This window comes from Coregonus lavaretus (assembly GCF_964263955.1).
Source record: "Coregonus lavaretus genome assembly, contig: HAP1_SCAFFOLD_306, whole genome shotgun sequence".
NCBI lineage: Eukaryota > Metazoa > Chordata > Actinopteri > Salmoniformes > Salmonidae > Coregonus > Coregonus lavaretus.
This window is the reverse complement of record NW_028159426.1, coordinates 129,063-150,498: the sequence shown is the minus strand read 5'-3', so window position 1 is coordinate 150,498 and position 21,436 is coordinate 129,063. Positions and strand designations below refer to the sequence as shown.

At 42.4% G+C, this 21,436-nt stretch overlaps 1 protein-coding gene across 1 annotated transcript; it reads right to left on the bottom strand.

Moving 5' to 3' along the window:
* Positions 1–9,264: 9,264 nt before the first annotated feature.
* LOC311122873 (NLR family CARD domain-containing protein 3-like) lies at positions 9,265–21,042 on the bottom strand. The gene is made up of 7 exons (XM_084197185.1): positions 20,870–21,042; positions 18,667–20,467; positions 18,238–18,411; positions 17,081–17,254; positions 15,456–15,629; positions 13,492–13,696; positions 9,265–9,711 (listed from the first exon to the last, which is right to left on the bottom strand). Exons 1-7 carry the CDS (start codon positions 20,904–20,906, stop codon positions 9,328–9,330), a joined length of 2,949 nt encoding a protein of 982 aa, XP_084053311.1. The 5' UTR covers positions 20,907–21,042; the 3' UTR covers positions 9,265–9,327.
* Between the last annotated feature and the right edge of the window lie 394 nt (positions 21,043–21,436).

The following is a 21,436-nucleotide window of genomic DNA, read 5'->3' as shown; positions in this document are numbered from 1 at the left end:
CAATGCAAACACACATCCTGGTCGAGGTCACTGGAGACGGGGGGACACAAAGGCCAACATGGCAACGCTGGAAAGACAAAGATAACTCGAGGTAATTTTCTGTTATTTAACGTTCCTGAATGCCATTGACAATACCCCAATTTGATAAATACTCCTATTTGATAAACCATTTCTTTGTATTTCAGTTAGAGAAACTAAACTGTGAACTGTGTGTGTCATGCTTAGGAAAGTGACACTGAGGAGGAGGAGGAGGAGGAACGGGGGAGCTTCTGTAAAAATATGAAGATGCAAGTTATTAAAGTGGAAGAAGATTCTGCTGAGGAGAATTCTGACAAACTATTGAGGAGGATATATGAGCTAGAGCAACAGAACAGAAACATCGATATAGACTTGAAGCAGGAGAACTCTGAATTAAAGAAAACTTCTAAGGACTTGAAGCAGAAGAACACTGAGCTAGAGAACACTTCTGAAGACTTAAAGCAGAAGAACTCTGAGCTAGAGAACACTTCTGAAGACTTAAAGCAGAATAACTCTGAGCTAGAGAAAACTTCTGAAGACTTAAAGCAGAAGAACTCTGAGCTAGAGAACACTTCTGAAGACTTAAAGCAGAAGAACTCTGAGCTAGAGAAAACTTCTGAAGACTTAAAACAGAAGAACTCTGAACTAGAGAAAACTTCTGAGACTTAAAGCAGAAGAACTCTGAACTAGAGAAAGACTTGGAGCAGAAGAATCAACAGGAAAAGTCATTCATCTACACTAAAAGAAGGCGCTACCTAGAACCATAACGGTTCTTCAATTATCTTCGTAGGAGAACCCTCTGAAAATAAACATTTTTTGTTACAAGTGGAACCCTTTCACCACTAAAAGGTTCTAAGTAGAACCTTTTTCACCACCCGAGGGTTCTACCTGAAACAAAAAAAGGGTTTTCCTATGGGGACAAACGAAGAACCCCTTTGCGTGTAGTATCAAAATAACTATAAATGGGAATTCTCTTCTTGGAGATAAGTGTCAGAATCTGGGCACTAAACTCGCTGTTTTTGTGGTTTAATCACTGTTTATATCAATTTCTACTCAGAACAGACTAATAATACCCACCCAGTCCTGTAGATGAATACCTCTCTGAGTGGTTTTACAGTGTCCCAGTCCTGTAGATAAATACCTCTCTGAGTGGTTTTACAGTGTTTCAGTCCTGTAGATGAATACCTCTCTGAGTGGTTTTACAGTGTCTCAGTCCTGTAGATGAATACCTCTCTGAGTGGTTTTACAGTGTCTCCGTCCTGTAGATGAATACCTCTCTGAGTGGTTTTACAGTGTCTCAGTCCTGCAGATGAATACCTCTCTGAGTGGTTCTACAGTGTCCCAGTCCTGTAGATGAATACCTCTCTGAGTGGTTTTACAGTGTCTCAGTCCTGTAGATGAATACCTCTCTGAGTGGTTTTACAGTGTCTCAGTCCTGTAGATGAATACCTCTCTGAGTGGTTCTACAGTGTCCCAGTCCTGTAGAGGAATACCTCTCTGAGTGGTTCTACAGTGTCCCAGTCCTGTAGATGAATACCTCTCTGAGTGGTTTTACAGTGTCTCAGTCCTGTAGATGAATACCCCTCTGAGTGGTTATCCAGGGTCCCAGTCCTGTAGATGAATACCTCTCTGAGTGGTTTTACAGTGTCTCAGTCCTGTAGATGAATACCTCTCTGAGTGGTTTTACAGTGTCTCAGTCCTGTAGATGAATACCTCTCTGAGTGGTTTTACAGTGTCTCAGTTCTGTAGGTGAATACCTCTCTGAGTGGTTCTACAGTGTCCCAGTCCTGTAGATGAATACCTCTCTGAGTGGTTTTACAGTGTCCCTGTCCTGTAGATGAATACCTCTCTGAGTGGTTCTCCAGTGTCCCAGTCCTGTAGATGAATACCTCTCTGAGTGGTTCTACAGTGTCCCAGTCCTGTAGATGAATACCTCTCTGAGTGGTTTTACAGTGTCTCCGTCCAGAAGATGAATTCCTCTCTCTGAGTGGTTTTACAGTGTCTCAGTCCTGTAGATGAATACCTCTCTGAGTGGTTTTACAGTGTCTCCGTCCTGTAGATGAATACCTCTCTGAGTGGTTTTACAGTGTCTCAGTCCTGTAGATGAATACCTCTCTGAATGGTTTTAAAGTGTTTCAGTCCTGTAGATGAATACCTCTCTGAGTGGTATTACAGTGTCTCCGTCCAGTAGATGAATACCTCTCTCTGAGTGGTTTTACAGTGTCCCAGTCCTGTAGATGAATACCTCTCTGAGTGGTTTTACAGTGTCCCAGTCCTGTAGATGAATACCTCTCTGAGTGGTTTTACAGTGTCCCAGTCCTGTAGATGAATACCTCTCTCTGGGTGGTTTTACAGTGTCTCCGTCCTGTAGATGAATACCTCTCTCTGGGTGGTTTTACAGTGTCTCAGTCCTGTAGATGAATACCTCTCTGAGTGGTTTTACAGTGTCCCAGTCCTGTAGATGAATACCTCTCTGAGTGGTTTTACAGTGTCCCAGTCCTGTAGATGAATACCTCTCTGAGTGGTTTTACAGTGTCCCAGTCCTGTAGATGAATACCTCTCTGAGTGGTTCTACAGTGTCCCAGTCCTGTAGATGAATACCTCTCTGAGTGGTTCTACAGTGTCTCAGTCCTGTAGATGAATACCTCTCTGAGTGGTTCTACAGTGTCTCAGTCCTGTAGATGAATACCTCTCTGAGTGGTTCTACAGTGTCTCAGTACTGTAGATGAATACCTCTCTGAGTGGTTCTACAGTGTCCCAGTCCTGTAGATGAATACCTCTCTGAATGGTTCTACAGTGTCTCAGTCCTGTAGATGAATACCTCTCTGAGTGGTTTTACAGTGTCTCAGTCCTGTAGATGAATACCTCCCTGAGTGGTTTTACAGTGTCCCAGTCCTGTAGATGAATACCTCTCTGAGTGGTTCTACAGTGTCCCAGTCCTGTAGATGAATACCTCTCTGAGTGGTTTTACAGTGTCCCAGTCCTGTAGATGAATACCTCTCTGAGTGGTTTTACAGTGTCTCAGTCCTGTAGATGAATACCTCTCTGAGTGGTTCTACAGTGTCCCAGTCCTGTAGATGAATACCTCTCTGAGTGGTTTTACAGTGTCCCAGTCCTGTAGATGAATACCTCTCTGAGTGGTTTTACAGTGTCTCAGTCCTTTAGATGAATACCTCTCTGAGTGGTTCTACAGTGTCTCCGTCCTGTAGATGAATACCTCTCTGAGTGGTTTTACAGTGTCCCAGTCCTGTAGATGAATACCCCTCTGAGTGGTTTTACAGTGTTTCAGTCCTGTAGATGAAAACCTCTCTGAGTGGTTTTACAGTGTTTCAGTCCTGTAGATGAATACCTCTCTGAGTGGTTTTACAGTGTCCCAGTCCTGTAGATGAATACCTCTCTGAGTGGTTTTACAGTGTTTCAGTCCTGTAGATGAATACCTCTCTGAGTGGTTTTACAGTGTCTCAGTCCTGTAGATGAATACCTCTCTGAGTGGTTTTACAGTGTCCCAATCCTGTAGATGAATACCTCTCTGAGTGGTTCTACAATGTCTCAGTCTTGTAGATGAATACCTCTCTGAGTGGTTCTACAATGTCTCAGTCTTGTAGATGAATACCTCTCTGAGTGGTTTTACAGTGTCTCAGTCTTGTAGATGAATACCTCTCTGAGTGGTTCTACAGTGTCTCAGTCCTGTAGATGAATACCTCTCTGAGTGGTTTTACAGTGTCTCAGTCCTGTAGATGAATACCTCTCTGAGTGGTTTTATAGTGTCCCAGTCCTGTAGATGAATACCTCTCTGAGTGGTTTTACAGTGTCTCAGTCCTGTAGATGAATACCTCTCTGAGTGGTTTTACAGTGTCCCAGTCCTGTAGATGAATACCTCTCTGAGTGGTTCTACAGTGTCTCAGTCCTGTAGATGAATACCTCTCTGACTGGTTCTACAGTGTCTCAGTCCTGTAGATGAATACTTCTCTGAGTGGTTCTCCAGTGTCTCAGTCCTGTAGATGAATACCTCTCTGAGTGGTTTTACAGTGTCCCAGTCCTGTAGATGAATAACTCTCTGAGTGGTTCTCCAGTGTCCCAGTCCTGTAGATGAATACCACTCTGAGTGGTTCTCCAGTGTCTCAGTCCTGTAGATGAATACCTCTCTGAGTGGTTCTCCAGTGTCCCAGTCCTGTAGATGAATACCTCTCTGAGTGGTTTTACAGTGTCCCAGTCCTGTAGATGATTACCTCTCTGAGTGGTTCTCCAGTGTCCCAGTACTGTAGATGAATACCTCTCTGAGTGGTTCTCCAGTGTCCCAGTCCTGTAGATGAATACCTCTCTGAGTGGTTCTCCAGTGTCCCAGTCCTGTAGATGAATACCTCTCTGAGTGGTTCTCCAGTGTCCCAGTCCTGTAGATGAATACCTCTCTGAGTGGTTCTCCAGTGTCCCAGTCCTGTAGATGAATACCTCTCTGAGTGGTTCTCCAGTGTCCCAGTCCTGTAGATGAATACCTCTCTGAGTGGTTCTCCAGTGTCCCAGTCCTGTAGATGAATACCTCTCTGAGTGGTTCTCCAGTGTCCCAGTCCTGTAGATGAATACCTCTCTGAGTGGTTCTACAATGTTTCTCCACTGTGTTTAATCTACATGATATATCAGCTCTTACTGTTCGCTTCAGACTTGCTCATTCAAAACCTCTATTAGAGGCATTTTCACATTATCCCTGTAGGATCTGCTGGATCCTGGAGTGTTCAGAACATTAAAGCATGATGTGAAAACAAAAGATATCTTGCTTAAAAAAAAAATAAGCAAACACATTCCCCCTTCCATATGTTTGGGGGAGACTCCCCACACATATGGAAGAAGGTACTCTGGTCAGACAAAAATTGAGCTTTTTGGCCATCAAGGAAAACGCTATGTCTGGCGCAAACCCAACACCTCTCATCACCCCGAGAACACCGTCCCCACAGTGAAGCATGGTGGTGGCAGCATCATGCTGTGGGGATGTTTTTCATCGGCAGGGACTGGGAAACTGGTCAGAATTGAAGGAATGATGGATGGCGCTGAATACAGGGAAATTCTTGAGGGAAACCTGTTTCAGTCTTCCAGAGATTTGAGACTGGGACAGAGGTTCACCTTCCAGCAGGTCAATGACCCTAAGCATACTGCTAAAGCAACACTTGAGTGGTTTAAGGGGAAACATTTAAATGTCTTGGAATGGCCTAGTCAAAGCCCAGACCTCAATCCAATTGAGAATCTGTGGTATGACTTAAAGATTGCTGTACACCAGCGGAACCCATCCAACTTGAAGGAGCTGGAGCAGTTTTGCCTTGAAGAATGGGCAAAAATCCCAGTGGCTAGATGTGCCAAGCTTATAGAGACATACCCATAAGAGCGTTGTGCCAGTAACCGAAAGGTCGTTGGTTCTAATCCCCGAGCCGACTAGGTGAAAAACCTGTCGATGTGCCCTTGAGCAAGGCACTTAACCCTAATTGCTCCTGTAAGTCGCTCTGGATAAGAGCGTCTGCTAAATGACCAATTTATTTTTTTATTTATACCCCAAGAGACTTGCAGTTGTAATTGCTGCAAAAGGTGGCTCTACTAAGTATTGACTTTGGGGGGGTGAATAGTTATGCACGCTCAAGTTTTCTGTTTTTTTGTCTTATTTCTTGTTTGTTTCACAATAAAACATATTTTTCATCTTCAAAGTGGTAGGCATGTTGTGTAAATCAATTGATACAAACACCCAAAAAATATATTTTAATTCCAGGTTGTAAGGCAACAAAATAGGAAAAATACCAAGGGGAGTGAATACATTCGCAAACCACTGTATATCATGTATAATTAAAATTAATATGTTTTGTTTAACAGATTGAACAAACGTTTAGTTTTTTACTTTTATTTGTGTTGTGGTTTTCATATCAGCCCTTTTGAGCTTCCCATCCTCACCTGAACACCGTTTTTACCTGTTTATTTATCTGCAGTGTTTTGTCTTTCACTTATTGTCTTTGGTGTGAATAAATAAAACCTAAAACCTAATTGAGAAATGGTTTCACTTGCAATGACTTGTTATGTTTAAACCGTGATTTAAACTGAGACTCAGTGATATGACATGTAAGGCTGTGTGTCTGCCTGTATTCATTTATGGACCTGATTTCCATTCAGACTGCTTTGTCCAGCCAAGTGGCACTTTGTGGGATACATTGAATGTAATGGAGTTGAAGTTGTGTTCACAGCTGTCCACAGGATGGCGCCAGAGCAGCATAAATGGACTGGTGAGACGAGTAATATACCAGGGAAACTATATATACAAAAGTATGTGGACAACCCTTCAAATTAGTGGATTTGGCTATTTCAGCCAAACCCGTTGCTGACAGGTGTATGAAATCGAGCACACAGCCATGCAATCTCCATAGACAAACATTGGCAGTAGAATGGCCTTACTGAAGTGCTCATTGACTTTCAACATGGCACCGTCATAGAATGCCACCTTTCCAACAAGTCACATTTCTGCCCTGCTAGAGCTGCCCCGGTCAACTGTAAGTGCTTTTATTGTGAAGTGGAAACATCTAGGAGCAACAACGGCTCAGTCGCGAAGTTGTAGGCCACACAAGCTCACAGAACGGGACCGCTTAGTGTCTATGGAGATTGCATGGCTGTGTGCTCGATTTTATACACCTGTCAGCAACCGGTGTGGCTGAAATATCCAAATCCACTAATTTGAAAGGGTGTCCACATACTGCTGTATATATAGTGTATAGTTACACAGTGCTTTCGGAAAGTATTCAGACCCCTTGACTTTTTCCACATTTTGTTACGTTGAAGCCTTATTCTAAAATTGATTAAACTGTTTTTTTCCCTCATCAATCTACACACAACATCCCATAATGACAAAGTTATGGGTTTTTAGAACTCCTGCATTGTCTTGGTTGTGTGCTTAGGCTCCTTGTCCTGTTGGAAGGTGAACCTTCACCCCAGTCTGAGGTCCAGAGCCTTCTGGAGCAGGTTTTCATCAAGGATCTCTCTGTACTTTGCTCTGTTCATCTTTCCTTTGATTCTGACTAGTCTCCCAGTCTCTGCCACTGAAAAACATCCCCACAGCATGCTGCCACCACCATGCTTCACCGTAGGGATGGTGCCAGGTTTCCTCCAGACGTGACGCTTGGCATTCAAGCCAAAGAGTTCAATCTTGGTTTCATCAGACCAGAGAATCTTGTTTCTCATGGTCTGAGAATCTTTAGGTGCCTTTTGGCAAACTCCAAGCGGGCTGTCATGTGCCTTTTACTGAGGAGTGGCTTCCGTCTGGCCACTCTACCATAAAGGACTGATTGATCACTGAGTGCTACAGAGATGTCCTTCTGGAAGGTTCTCCCATATCCACAGAGGTACTCTGGAGCTCTGTCAGAGTGACCATTGGGTTCTTCGCGGGTTCTTCGTCACCTCCCTGACCAAGGCCCTTCTCCCCCAGGCGGCCAGCTCTAGGAAGAATCTTGGTGGTTCCAAACTTCTTCCATTTAAGAATGATGGAGGCCACTGTGTTCTTGGGGACCTTCAATGCTGCAGAAATGTTTTGGTACCCTTCCCCAGATCTGTGTCTCGACACAATCCTGTCTCGGAGCTCTACGGACAATTCCTTCGACCTCATGGCTTGGTTTTTGCTCTGACATGCACTGTCAACTGTGGGACCTTATGTAGACAGGTGTGTGCCTTTCCAAATCATGTCCAATCAATTGAATTTACCACAGGTGGACTCCAATCAAGTTGTAGAAACATCTCAGGATGATCAACGGAAACAGGATGCACATGAGCTCAATTTCGAATCTCATAGCAAAGGGTCTGAAAACTTCTGTAAATAAGGTATTTCTATATATTTGCAAACATGTCTAAAAACCTGTTTTCACTTTGTCATTATGGGGTATTGTGTGTAAATTGATGAGGAAAAATAACTAATGTAATCTATTTTAGAATAAGGCTGTAACTAAAAAGTCAAGGGGTCTGAATACTTTTTGAATGCACTGTAGATATGGTGTGGACTGTATACTCAATACAATCTAAATCTGATACCTCACTGTCTGTCTTTGGACTGATACTGCTTTTTAAAGTGGTCTGGTCAGTCTACTCAAATATTTGGACTATACATTTTTCTCTCTACAAGCAATACTTTGATAATTTGTAATTTCTAATAATGAAACATCAATTTATGAATAGATAGAGCAGGTTTCAGGACACTGATTTAAATGAAAATGTTGAAAAATATACTGTCAATATCTTCACCACCAAAGAATAGCAGTGAGGTTTTAATATAATTTGACTCTGTGCAGGCTGTCAGGCTGTCTAGTCACAGAGGAAGGCTGTGCTTCTCTGCTCTCAGCTCTGAGGTCACACACACACATGTCTTTGGCCCCATTACACTAAAACATGTAGGCACAATGTTGTCCTCATCCATGTCATTTACAAGAACAAAATATTCAAACCGTTCTGTATATGAGCTCCACTGTTCAATACTTTTATCAAACTGTCCAATATTTCCATCAATTACAATACTTGTTCATTTCTCAATAAGCTCCTGATTGTCACTCACTTCAATATTGTCCTCAACCAAAGCAATATTTTCCTCAGTCACGTGATCTTCATTCACTTCACTCACTGACGTTTCCTCCTAAATTCGCTCATTTAGCAGATTTAATTAAAAGGTTTGTCTTCACAAGTGTGTGTGTGTGTGTGTGTGTGTGTGTGTGTTCAGCATGTGTGTGTTCAGTGTGTTTGTGTCCAGTGTGTGTGTGTGTGCCACGCTGAGTGGCGCAGTGGTCTAATGCATCGCAGTGCTAACTGTGCCACTAGAGATCCTGGTTCGAATTCAGGCTCTGTCGCAGCCGGCCGCGACCGGGAGACTCATGGGCGGCGCACAATTGGCCCAGCGTCGTCTAGGATAGAGGAGGGAATGGGATATAGCTCAATTGATAGTGCTTGGCATAAGTTGCTCTGGATAAGAGCTGTAAGTCGCTCTGGATAAGAGCGTCTGCTAAATGACTAAAATGTAATGTGTGTGTGTCCAGTGTGTGTGTCCAGTGTGTGTGTGTGTGTGTGTTCAGTGTGTGTGTGTGTGTCCAGTGTGTGTGTGTCCAGTGTGTGTGTGTCCAGTGTGTGTCCAGTGTGTGTCTAGTGTGTGTGTGTGTGTGTACAGTGTGTGTGTTTGTCCAGTGTGTATGTGTGTCTAGTGTGTGTTTGTCCTGCGTGTTTGTGTCCAGTGTGTGTGTGTTTGTCCAGTGTGTGTGTCCAGTGTGTGTGTGTGTGTGTGTGTGTGTGTGTCAGTGTTACCATGGTTATTATTTACAGGGACACTGAGGAGTCATAATAAACCCTAAACCCTGGATAGAGGGGCTCAGTGAATGTGGAGTGGAATGTGTTCAGGTGGGTCAGTGTGTCAGAGGAGACTCTGTAGAAGGACAGAGTGCCGGCTGGCCAGTCCAGATACACTCCTACTATGTGGGAGCTGGAGGAGGGGACGTCTATGGTAGTGGACTTATTATTGTGCCAGGCAGTGTAACTGTTGTCAGAGCAGAACAGACTCCAGGACTTGTCATTGTATCCAAGACAACAGTCATTACCCCTTCCTCTCCTGCTGATTCCTTTATATGCCACTCCTATATAAACCCCTCCCCCACTCCACTCTACCTCCCAGTAACAGCGCCCAGTCAGACCCTCTCTACACAGCACCTGTTGATAGTCCTCAAATCTCTCTGGGTGATCAGGATACAGCTGCTCCTCTCCCCTATATGTCACTGGCTCTGACGCTCGTCGGATGTGGCAGGGCTTGAAAACTATTACAGACTACAAAGGGAAGCACAGCCGCGAGCTGCCCAGTGACACAAGCCTACCAGACGAGCTAAACCACTTCTATGCTCGCTTCGAGGCAAGCAACACTGAAGCATGCATGAGAGCACCAGCTGTTCCGGACGACTATGTGATCACGCTCTCCGTAGCCGATGTGAGTAAGACTTTTAAGCAGGTCAACATTCACAAGGCCGCAGGGCCAGACGGATTACCAGGACGTGTACTCCGAGCATGTGCTGACCAACTGGCAAGTGTCTTCACTGACATTTTCAACATGTCCCTGACTGAGTCTGTAATACCAACATGTTTCAAGCAGACCACCATAGTCCCCGTGCCCAAGAACTCTAAGATAACCTGCCTAAATGACTACCGACCCGTGGCACTGACGTCTGTAGCCATGAAGTGCTTTGAAAGACTGGTCATGGCTCACATCAACAGCATAATCCCAGAAACCCTAGACCCACTCCAATTTGCATACCGCCCCAACAGATCCACAGATGATGCAATCTCTATCGCACTCCACACTGCCCTTTCCCACCTGGACAAGAGGAACACCTACGTGAGAATGCTATTCATTGACTACAGCTCAGCATTCAACACCATAGTGCCCTCAAAGCTCATCACTAAGCTAAGGATCCTGGGACTAAACACCTCCCTCTGCAACTGGATCCTGGACTTCCTGACGGGCCGCCCCCAGGTGGTAAGGGTAGGTAACAACACATCTGCCACACTGATCCTCAACACGGGGGCCCCTCAGGGGTGCGTGCTCAGTCCCCTCCTGTACTCTCTGTTCACCCATGACTGCATGGCCAGGCACGACTCCAACACCATCATTAAGTTTGCCGACGACACAACAGTGGTAGGCCTGATCACCGACAACGATGAGACAGCCTATAGGGAGGAGGTCAGAGATCTGGCCGTGTGGTGCCAGGACAACAACCTCTCCCTCAACGTGACCAAGACAAAGGAGATGATTGTGGACTACAGGAAAAAAAAGAGGACTGAGCACGCCCCCATTCTCATCGACGGGGCTGTAGTGGAACAGGTTGAGAGCTTCAAGTTCCTTGGTGTCCACATCACCAACGAACTATCATGGTCCAAACACACCAAGACAGTCGTGAAGAGGGCACGACAAAGCCTATTCCCCCTCAGGAGACTAAAAAGATTTGGCATGGGTCCTCAGATCCTCAAAAAATTCTACAGCTGCACCATCGAGAGCATCCTGACTGGTTGCATCACCGCCTGGTATGGCAACTGCTTGGCCTCTGACCGCAAGGCACTACAGAGGGTAGTGCGTACGGCCCAGTACATCACTGGGGCAAAGCTCCCTGCCATCCAGGACCTCTATACCAGGCGGTGTCAGAGGAAGGCCCTCAAAATTGTCAAAGACTCCAGTCACCCTAGTCATAGACTGTTCTCTCTGCTACCGCACGGCAAGCGGTACCGGAGTGCCAAGTCTAGGTCCAAAAGACTTCTCAACAGCTTCTACCCCCAAGCCATAAGACTCCTGAACAGCTAATCATGGCTACCCGGACTATTTGCACTGCCCCCCCACCCCATCCTTTTTACGCTGCTGCTACTCTGTTAAGTATTTATGCATAGTCACTTTAACTCTACCCACATGTACATATTACCTCAACTAGCCGGTGCCCCCGCACATTGACTATGCAACGGTACCCCCCTGTATATATAGCCTCCCTACTGTCACTTTATTCTATTGTATATATAGCCTCCCTACTGTCACTTTATTTTTTACTTCTGCTCTTTTTTTCTCAACACTTTTTTGTTGTTGTTTTATTCTTACTTTTTTGTTTAAAATAAATGCACTGTTGGTTAAGGGCTGTAAGTAAGCATTTCACTGTAATGTCTGCACCTGTTGTATTCGGCGCATGTGACCAATAAAATTTGATTTGATTTGATTTGACCTTTCTGTTCTCCTCAGACAGAGAGAGGTCTCTGTTTACTGTGTTTAGGTCCAGTGTGAGATCACAGACATCTGATGGATGAAACCAGACACAATATTAGAAATCATCATCATTCACATTAGAATGTTAACTCACTTTTCACTAATTCATTTAATGTAGATGTTTCTAGGTATCAAAAGGAGAAGTTAAGGTAACTTGAGACTTGTTGAATGATCATATGTTATACTGTATGGTAATATAAAACACACTTATTCCCATTAACTACACACACACACAGACACACACACAAATCCTGAACACACACACACACACACACACACACACACACACACACACACACACACACACACACACACACACACACACACACACACACACACACACACACACACACTCAAACATAAACATCCTGAACACACACACACACACACACACACTTACACTGAACACGCCACACACACACACACACACACACACACACACACACACACACACACACACACACACACACACACACACACACACACACACACACACACACATTGTCAAAGCAACTCTTTGTAAACTTTGGTGTCCCTGATTTGTGCTTCTGTAGAACTACAGCTGATATTTAATATGACCAAGTACGTAATGATGGTGGTCTTTGACTTTGACTTCACTTGAATTAAGACTTATTCTTAGTCATATTCTTCACAGCAGTCAACACTCACATTTTCTAAGTCCAGGTTTCATTGTGTTCTCTCCACCATGTTCCACACTGTAGTGGTAAGCAGAAGAACAGACAGTCATTGAGGGATACACCTGAACTCACACACACACACACACACACACACACACACACACACACACACACACACACACACACACACACACACACACACACACACACAAACAGTCAGTATATACATTTGTGTGTGTGTGTCCAGTGTGTGTGTGTGTGTCCAGTGTGTGTGTGTGTGTCCGGTGTGTTTGTGTGTGTCCAGTGTGTGTGTGTGCGTGTGTGTCTAGTGTGTGTGTGTGTGTGTGTCCAGTGTGTGTGTGTGTGTGTGTGTGTGTGTGTTTGTCCAGTGTGTGTGTGTGTGTCCATTGTGTGTGTGTGTCCAGTGTGTGTGTGTATGTCTAGTGTGTGTGTGTGTGTGTGTCTAGTGTGTGTGTGTCCAGTGTGAGTGCGTGTGTGTCCAGTGTGTGTGTTTGTCCAGTGTGTGTGTGTGTGTGTGTGTCCTTTGTGTGTGTGTGTGTGTACTTTGTGTGTATGTGTCCAGTGTGTGTGTTTACAGTTTGTGTGTGTGTGTGTGTGTCCAGTGTGTGTGTGTGTGTCCAGTGTGTATGTGTGTCCAGTGTGTATGTGTGTCCAGTGTGTGTGTGTGTCCAGTGTGTGTGCACGTGTATCAGTACACACACTGGACACACACACACACTGGACACACATACACACTGGACAAACACACACACACACACACACACACACACACTGGACAAACACACACACACCGGACACACACACACACACTGGACACACACACACTGGACACACACACACACACACACACACACACACACACACACACACACACACACACACACACACACACACACACTGGACACACACACACACACACACACACACACACACACACACACACACACACACACACACACACAGTCTTTATATAACTTAGTCCAAATGGTGGTCAGAATGTTTGTCTTAACTAGCCTGATAACTCCAACATGTCTGATATGAACATTGACATAAACCCTCTACATACTTGAGTTTCTCCAGTCTGCAGTGTGGATCCTCCAGTCCAGCAGAGAGCAGTCTGACTCCTGAGTCTCCTGGGTGATTGTAGCTCAGGTCCAGCTCTCTCAGGTGTGAGGGGTTTGACTTCAGAGCTGAGACCAGAGAAGCACAGCCTTCCTGTGTGACTAGACAGCCTGACAGCCTGCAAAGAGTCAAATCATATTAAAATCACACTGCTATTCTTTGGTGGTGAAAATAGTGGCAGTATATTTTTTCAACATATTCAGATATATCAGTGTCCTGAAACCTGACATATATATTCATAAATGAATGTATCATTATTAACAATGGCAAATGATCGAAGTATTGCTTGTAGAGAGAAAAATGCATATTACAAATATTTGAGTAGACTGACCAGAGCAGTTTAAAAAGCAGTATCAGTCAAAAGACAGACAGTGAGGTATCAGATTTAGATTGTATTGAGTATACAGTCCAGACCATATCTATTTTGACAGTGAAGCTAACATTTTAAATTTGGCTCTGTACTCCAACATTTTGGATTTGAGATCAAATGTTTCATATGAGGTGACAGTATATAATGTCACCTTTTATTTGAGGATATTTTAATACATATCTGTTTCACCATTTAGAAATGAAAGCACTTTATGTATCTAGTCCCCCTATTTGAAGAAGTCATATGTATTCTGACCAATTCACTTATAGTGTATTAAAGTAGTCAAAAGTTGAGTATTTGGTCTCAAACTCGTTGGTTGCATTTGCAGTTTGTTTTGGTTGTGTTTTGGGTTATGTTTTACCCAATAGTAACTGAATGGTGGATGATGACTGGAGCAATTTTCTGTCTAAGTGAGTAGATAACATGTTTCTAAACATTACTAAATTAATCCTGATGATGACATGAAGAACAATCATGAATGAATCATGAATTATAATGAGTGAGAAAGTTACAGAGGCTACAACAAAACATGCTAACCTCTCACCATTACCAATAACAGAGGGGGTATGATCCTTGTTCCTCTGTAACTTTCTCATTCATCATCATTCACCATTCATTCATGATTATTCATAATCATTGTAGCGTCCACATGAATGTAGAAGTGTTCAGAAACATCTTCTATTCTTACTGACAATATAAGTGAAGTGACTCCAAAATGACAGGATATTATTCACCATTCAGTTTCTATTGGGAAAAACATCATCCAAAACACAACTAAAACAAACTGCAAATGTATTCAACAAGTTTGTAGAATCACACGACTGATGTAATCACCACAGGCAAGGAATATGTTACCAAAAACGTTTGACTAAATAAATCCTAGAGTGTGTTTGTGTGTCCAGTGTGTGCCTGTGTCCAGTGTGTGTGTGTACAGCGTGTGTGTCCAGCGTGTGTGTGTGTGTGTGTGTGTCCAGTGTGTATGTGTGTGTCCAGTGTGTGTGTGTGTGTGTCCAGGTTGTGTGAGTGTCCAGTGTGTGTGTGTCAAATGTGTGTGCATGTGTGTCCAGTGTGTGTCAAGTGTGTGTGAACAAAAACAAACTGCAAATGCATTCAACAAGTTTGTAGAATCACAAGCTTGATGTAATCACTGTGGGTAAGGAATATGGGACCAAATACTAAATTTATGACTACTTTAATGGAATATAAGTGAATATGTCCAAATTATTACGACTTTATCAAATGGGAGAAATAGATACATAAAGTGCTTTCATTTCTAAACAGTAAAACAGATATGTATGAAAACATCCTCAAATAAAAGGTGCCATTATATACTGTCACCTCATATGAAACATTATATCTCAAATCCAAAATGCTGGAGCATAGCACCAAATTTAAAACTGTAAACTTCACTGTCCAAACACATATGATGTGGACTATGTGTGCCTGGTAAACACATGTGGATCTGGTGAACAGTTATCACTTGTTGACCAACTACAGGAATACTGACCTCAGAGTCTCCAGTTTACAGTGGGGATTCCTCAGTCCAGCAGAGAGCAGCTTCACTCCTGAATCCTTCAGGTCATTGTTACTCAGGTCCAGCTCTCTCAGGTGTGAGGGGTTTGACTTCAGAGCTGAGACCAGAGAAGCACAGCCTTCCTCTGTGACTAGACAGCGTGACAGCCTGCAAAGAGTCAAATCATATTAAAATCACACTGCTTTTCTTTGGTGGTGAAAATAGTGGCAGTATATTTTTTCAACATATTCAGATATATCAGTGTCCTGAAACCTGCCATATCTATTCATAAATTAATGTATCATTATTAGAAATTACAAATTATCAAAGTATTGCTTGTAGATATAAAAATGTATATTACGAATATTTGAGTAGACTGACCAGAGCAGTTTAAAAAGCAGTATCAGTAAAAAGACAGACAGTGAGGTATCATATTTAGATTGTATTGAGTATACAGTCCACACCATATCTATTTTGACAGTGAAGCTAACATTTTAAATTTGGCTCTATACTCCAGCATTTTGGATTTGAGATCAAATGTTTCATATGAGGTGACAGTATATAATGTCACCTTTTATTTGAGGGTATTTTCATATATTTCTGTTTCACCCTTTAGAAAAATAAAAGTACTTTATGTATCTATTCCCCGTATTTGAAGAAGTCATAAGTATTCTAACCAATTAACTTACAGTATATTAAAGTAGTCAAAAGTTTAGTATTTTGGTCCCAAACTCGTTGATTGCATTTGCAGTTTGTTTTGGTTGTGTTTTGGGTTATGTTTTGCCCAATAGTAACTGAATGGTGGATGATGACTGGAGTAATTTTCTGTCTAAGTGTGTAGATAACATGTTTCTAAACACTACTAAATTAATCCTGATGATGCCTTGATTAAGAATAATCATGAATGAATCATGAATAATTATGAATGAGAAAGTTACAGAGGCTAAAACAAAACATGCTAACCTCTCACCATTACCAATAACAGAGGGGGTATGATCCTTGTTCCTCTGTAACTTTCTCATTCATCATAATTCACGATTCATTCATGATTATTCATAATCATGGTAGCCTCCACATGAATGTAGAAGTGTTCAGAAACATCTTCTATTCTTACTGACAATACAAGTGAAGTGACTCCAAAATGACAGGACATTATTCACCATTCAGTTTATATTGGGAAAAACATCATCCAAAACACAACCAAGACAAACTGCAAATGTATTCAACAAGTTTGTAGAATCACGAGCTTGATGTAATCACTGCAGGTAAGGAATATGGGACCAAATAATAAACTTATGACTACTTTAATACAATATAAGTGAATATGTCCAAATTACTACGACATATACAAATGGGAGAACTAGATACATAAAGTGATTTCATTTTTAAACAGTGACACAGATGTGTATGAAAATATCCTCAAATAAAAGGTGACATTCTGTACTGTCACCTAATATGAAACATTCTATCTCAAATCCAAAATGCTGGAGCATAGCACCAAATGTAAAACTGTAAGCTTCACTGTCCAAACACATATGGTGTGGACTATGTGTGCCTGGTAAACACATGTGGATCTGGTGAACAGTTATCACTTGTTGACCAACTACAGGAATACTGACCTCAGAGTCTCCAGTTTACAGTGGGGATTCCCCAGTCCAGCAGAGAGCAGCTTCACTCCTGAATCCTTCAGGTCATTGTTACTCAGATCCAGCTCTCTCAGGTGTGAGGGGTTTGACTTCAGAGCTGAGACCAGAGAAGCACAGCCTTCCTCTGTGACTAGACAGCCTGACAGCCTGCAAAGAGTCAAATCATATTAAAACCACACTGCTATTCTTTGGTGGTGAAAATAGTGGCAGTATGTTTTCAAAATTTCATTTATACCAGTGTCCTGAAACCTGCCATATATATATCATTATTAGAAAAAATCATAATATTGTGTGTAGAGAGAAAAATGTATAGTACGAATATTTGAGTAGACTGACCAGAGCAGTTTAAAAAGCAGTATCAGTCAAAAGACAGACAGTGAGGTATCAGATTTAGATTGTATTGAGTATACAGTCCACACCATATCTATTTTGACAGTGAAGCTAACATTTTAAATTTGGCTCTGTACTCCAACATTTTGGATTTGAGATTAAATGTTTCATATGAGGTGACAGTATATAATGTCACCTTTTATTTGAGGGTATTTTAATACAAGTCTGTTTCACCGTTTAGAAATGAAAGCACTTTATGTATCTAGTCCCCCCATTTGAAAAAGTCATAAGTATTCTGACCAATTCACTTATAGTGTTTTAAACTAGTCAAAAGTTTAGTATTTGGTCCCAAACTCGTTGGTTGCATTTGCAGTTTGTTTTGGTTGTGTTTTGGGTTATGTTTTGCCCGATAGTAACTGAATGGTGGATGTTGACTGGAGTAATTTTCTGTCTAAGAGAGTAGATAACATGTTTCTAAACACTACTAAATTAATCCTGATGATGACATGATTAAGAAAAATCATGAATGAATCATGAATAATAATGAATGAGAAAGTTACAGAGGCTACAACAAAACATACTAACCTCTCACCATTAACCTCAAATAAAAGGTGACATTCTGTACTGTCACCTAATATGAAACATTCTATCTCAAATCCAAATTGCTGGAGCATAGCACCAAATGTAAAACTGTAAACTTCACTGTCCAAACACATATGGTGTGGACTATGTGTGCCTGGTAAACACATGTGGATCTGGTGAACAGTTATCACTTGTTGACCAACTACAGGAATACTGACCTCAGAGTCTCCAGTTTACAGTGGGGATTCCCCAGTCCAGCAGAGAGCAGCTTCACTCCTGAATCCTTCAGGTCATTGTTACTCAGATCCAGCTCTCTCAGGTGTGAGGGGTTTGACTTCAGAGCTGAGACCAGAGAAGCACAGCCTTCCTCTGTGACTCCACAGCCTGACAGCCTGCAAAGAGATCATCATGATTTCACAAACTGTTAATTTAACACCAGTAGTGTAGGACAATGGCAGATGCATTTGGTTTATTCTCTTAAACAACATATAGATTAATCTTCCGTCTCCTAGAATTGCATGGTCATATTGTTATACTAATGTGAACACCAATGCATTGATTCAATATGTTTTTTAATAATACATATATTTTTTAACTGAATATTTCTTCCTGATGATTAGTACTTAAATGTCATTTTATATACTCACAGAGCAGCTCTGGAGGCTTTGACCACTGGCAGCAGCCTCAGAAGACCTTCCTCGGATCTGGAGTATTTCTTCAGGTCAAACACTTCCAGCTCCTTTTCTGAAGTCAGCAACACAAAGACCAGAGCTGACCACTGTGCAGGTGACAGTTTGGCATCTGAGAGACTTCCTGATCTCAGGTAGCTTTGGATCTCCTCCACTAGAGAATGGTCATTCAGTTCATTCAGACAGTGGAACAGATTGATGCACCTCTCTGGAGAGGGATTCTCCCTGATCTTCTCCTTGATGTACTTGACTGTTTCTTCTTGGCTCTGTGAGCTGCTTCTTGTCTTTGTCAGTAGACCTCGTAAGTACTTCTGATTGGACTCCAGTGAGAGGCCCAGAAGGAAGCGGAGGAAAAGGTCCAGGTTTCCTGTCTCACTTTGTAAGGCTTTATCCACAGCACTCTTGTAGACAGTGACTTCAGGCTTGTCTCTGGACTGCGCAAAAAAGTAGCTGAACATTGATTGAGGTTCGGCCATTAGATTCTCATTGTTGTTGATGAATGAGAGGAACACATATACAGCAGCCAGAAACTCCTGAATGCTCAGATGCACGAAGCAGTACACCTTTTCCTGGTACAGCACACATTCCTCTTTAAAGATCTGTGTGCACAATCCTGAGTACACTGATGCTTCATTAACATCAATGCCAGCCCTTTTCAGGTCTTTTTTATAGAAAATCAGATTGCCCTCAACAAGCTGTTGAAAAGCCAGTTTTCCCAGTGACAGAATGCTCTCTTTATTCCAGTGTGGACCTGTCTCTTCTTTCCCAAGATACTTTTCATTCTTCTGTTTGGTATGAAACGCCACAAGGTGTATGAACATCTCAGTCAGAGTTTTGGGCATCTCTTCTGTCTTGTCTGTACTCAACATGTGTTCAAGGACTGTTGCAGAAATCCAACAGAAGACTGGAATGTGGCACATGATGTGGAGGCTCCTTGATGTCTTTATGTGTGAGATGATTCTGCTGGCCAGGTCCTCATCACCGAATCTCTTCCTGAAGTACTCCTCCTTCTGTGGGTCATTGAACCCTCGTACCTCTGTCACCTGGTCAACACACCCTGAAGGGATCTTATTGGCTGCTGCAGGTCGGGTAGTTATCCAGAGGAGAGCAGAGGGAAGCAGATTTCCCTTGATGAGATTTGTCAGCAGAACATCCACTGAGGTTGACTCTGTGACGTCACAACAGATCTTGTTCTTCTTGAAGTCTAGGGGCAGTCGGCACTCATCCAGACCATCAAAGACGAACAGGACTTTGTACTTGTCGTAGTTGGAGATTCTTGATTCTTTGGTTTCCATTGAGAAGTGATTGAGAAGTTCAATCAAAGTGTGTTTTTCCTTTTTCATCAAATTCAGCTCCCGAAAAGGGAATGAAAATACAAATTGGACATCCTGATTTGCTTTTCCTTCAGCCCAGTCTAGAATGAACTTCTGCACAGAGACTGTTTTTCCGATGCCAGCGACTCCCTTTGTCAGCACAGTTCTGATACGTTTGTCTTGTCCAGTTAAGGGTTTGAAGATGTCGTTACATTTGATTGCAGTCTCTGGTCTTGCTTGTTTCCTGGTTGTTGTCTCAATCTGTCTCAGCTCATGTTCATTATTGACCTCTCCTGTTCCACCCTCTGTGATGTAGAGCTCTGTGTAGATCTTATTGAGAAGTGTTGGGTTTCCTTGTTTAGCGATCCCCTCAAATACACACTGAAACTTCTTCTTTAGATTAGATTTGAGTTCACGTTGAAGTATCACAGCACGCTCATCTGAATCTAGAAATAACACAGAGGATATTAATATTATATCTGTTTTAATGCCTACAGTATTGTAAGACTGTCTTATAAAGTTTAAATTATAATCATTTATTCTCTTAACTGTCTGTATAAATCTGTAAATGTTTTCATAATGCATTACACACTGGTGTGACTGATTATATTATTATTGGTATTATTGATGGCATTAATAATGTTCTCTCTCTCTCTCCTCTGTCTCTCCTCTTCTCTCTGTCTAAATTAATCACCACAACACATCCCTGCTGCTACTTGATGAGGTCACTAGGTGTTGTGTTAAGGCTGCTACAATATCATTGAATTACACAGCTACTTTAGCTGTACTTTAGCTACAGCTTTTAAATGTTCTAAAACAGCATTCAACATGAGGCAGACAGCTCTTACTTTTCTCCAGTGTGTCAGCAAGCTCCTTCTGGTTCATTTTCCTCAGGACGTGCAGTGTGATCTTCAGAGCCCCCTCTCTGGCACTGCTCTCCTGCTTCTCATCTTCAGCATCCACCACTTCCTTATCCTGCTTCTGACTCTCAAAGCCTTCTGGGAGTTCTGGACTAAGAATCCTCTTGAACATCTTCAGCTCGTTCTTCACAAATGTCATAATATTCTCTTCAAGCAACTGAAATAAATCAAGTAAATAAGTTAAGCAAGAGACTAAATGCTTTCTCATTAACACATGAATGAATGATTGACAGATCAACTTTACTTGAGGTAAACAAAAACAAATGTACATAACAGGACCACATACACTGAATATGGAGGCCAGGTCTGTTTGATGACTCTGGGAAGACTGACCACTGAGAATCTCTGACTCTGATCTCTCCTGTTGGTTTCTGTGGACAAAACATCAGATTACATTTCCTCATCCAGGGAGTACACACTCACACACACACACACACACACACACACACACACACACACACACACACACACAGGGAGGGAATGTTGTGTTAATAT

Excerpts from the sequence above, each read along its gene's own strand:
- LOC311122873 (XM_084197185.1), bottom strand. The coding sequence starts at position 20,906 with ATGAACCAGAAGGAGCTTGCTGACACACTGGAGAAAA. Across the intron at positions 15,630-17,080 it reads TGTAAACTGGAGACTCTGAG|GCTGTCACGCTGTCTAGTCA; the intron begins GTCAGTATTCCT and ends GACTCTTTGCAG. Across the intron at positions 13,697-15,455 it reads TGTAAACTGGAGACTCTGAG|GCTGTCAGGCTGTCTAGTCA; the intron begins GTCAGTATTCCT and ends GACTCTTTGCAG.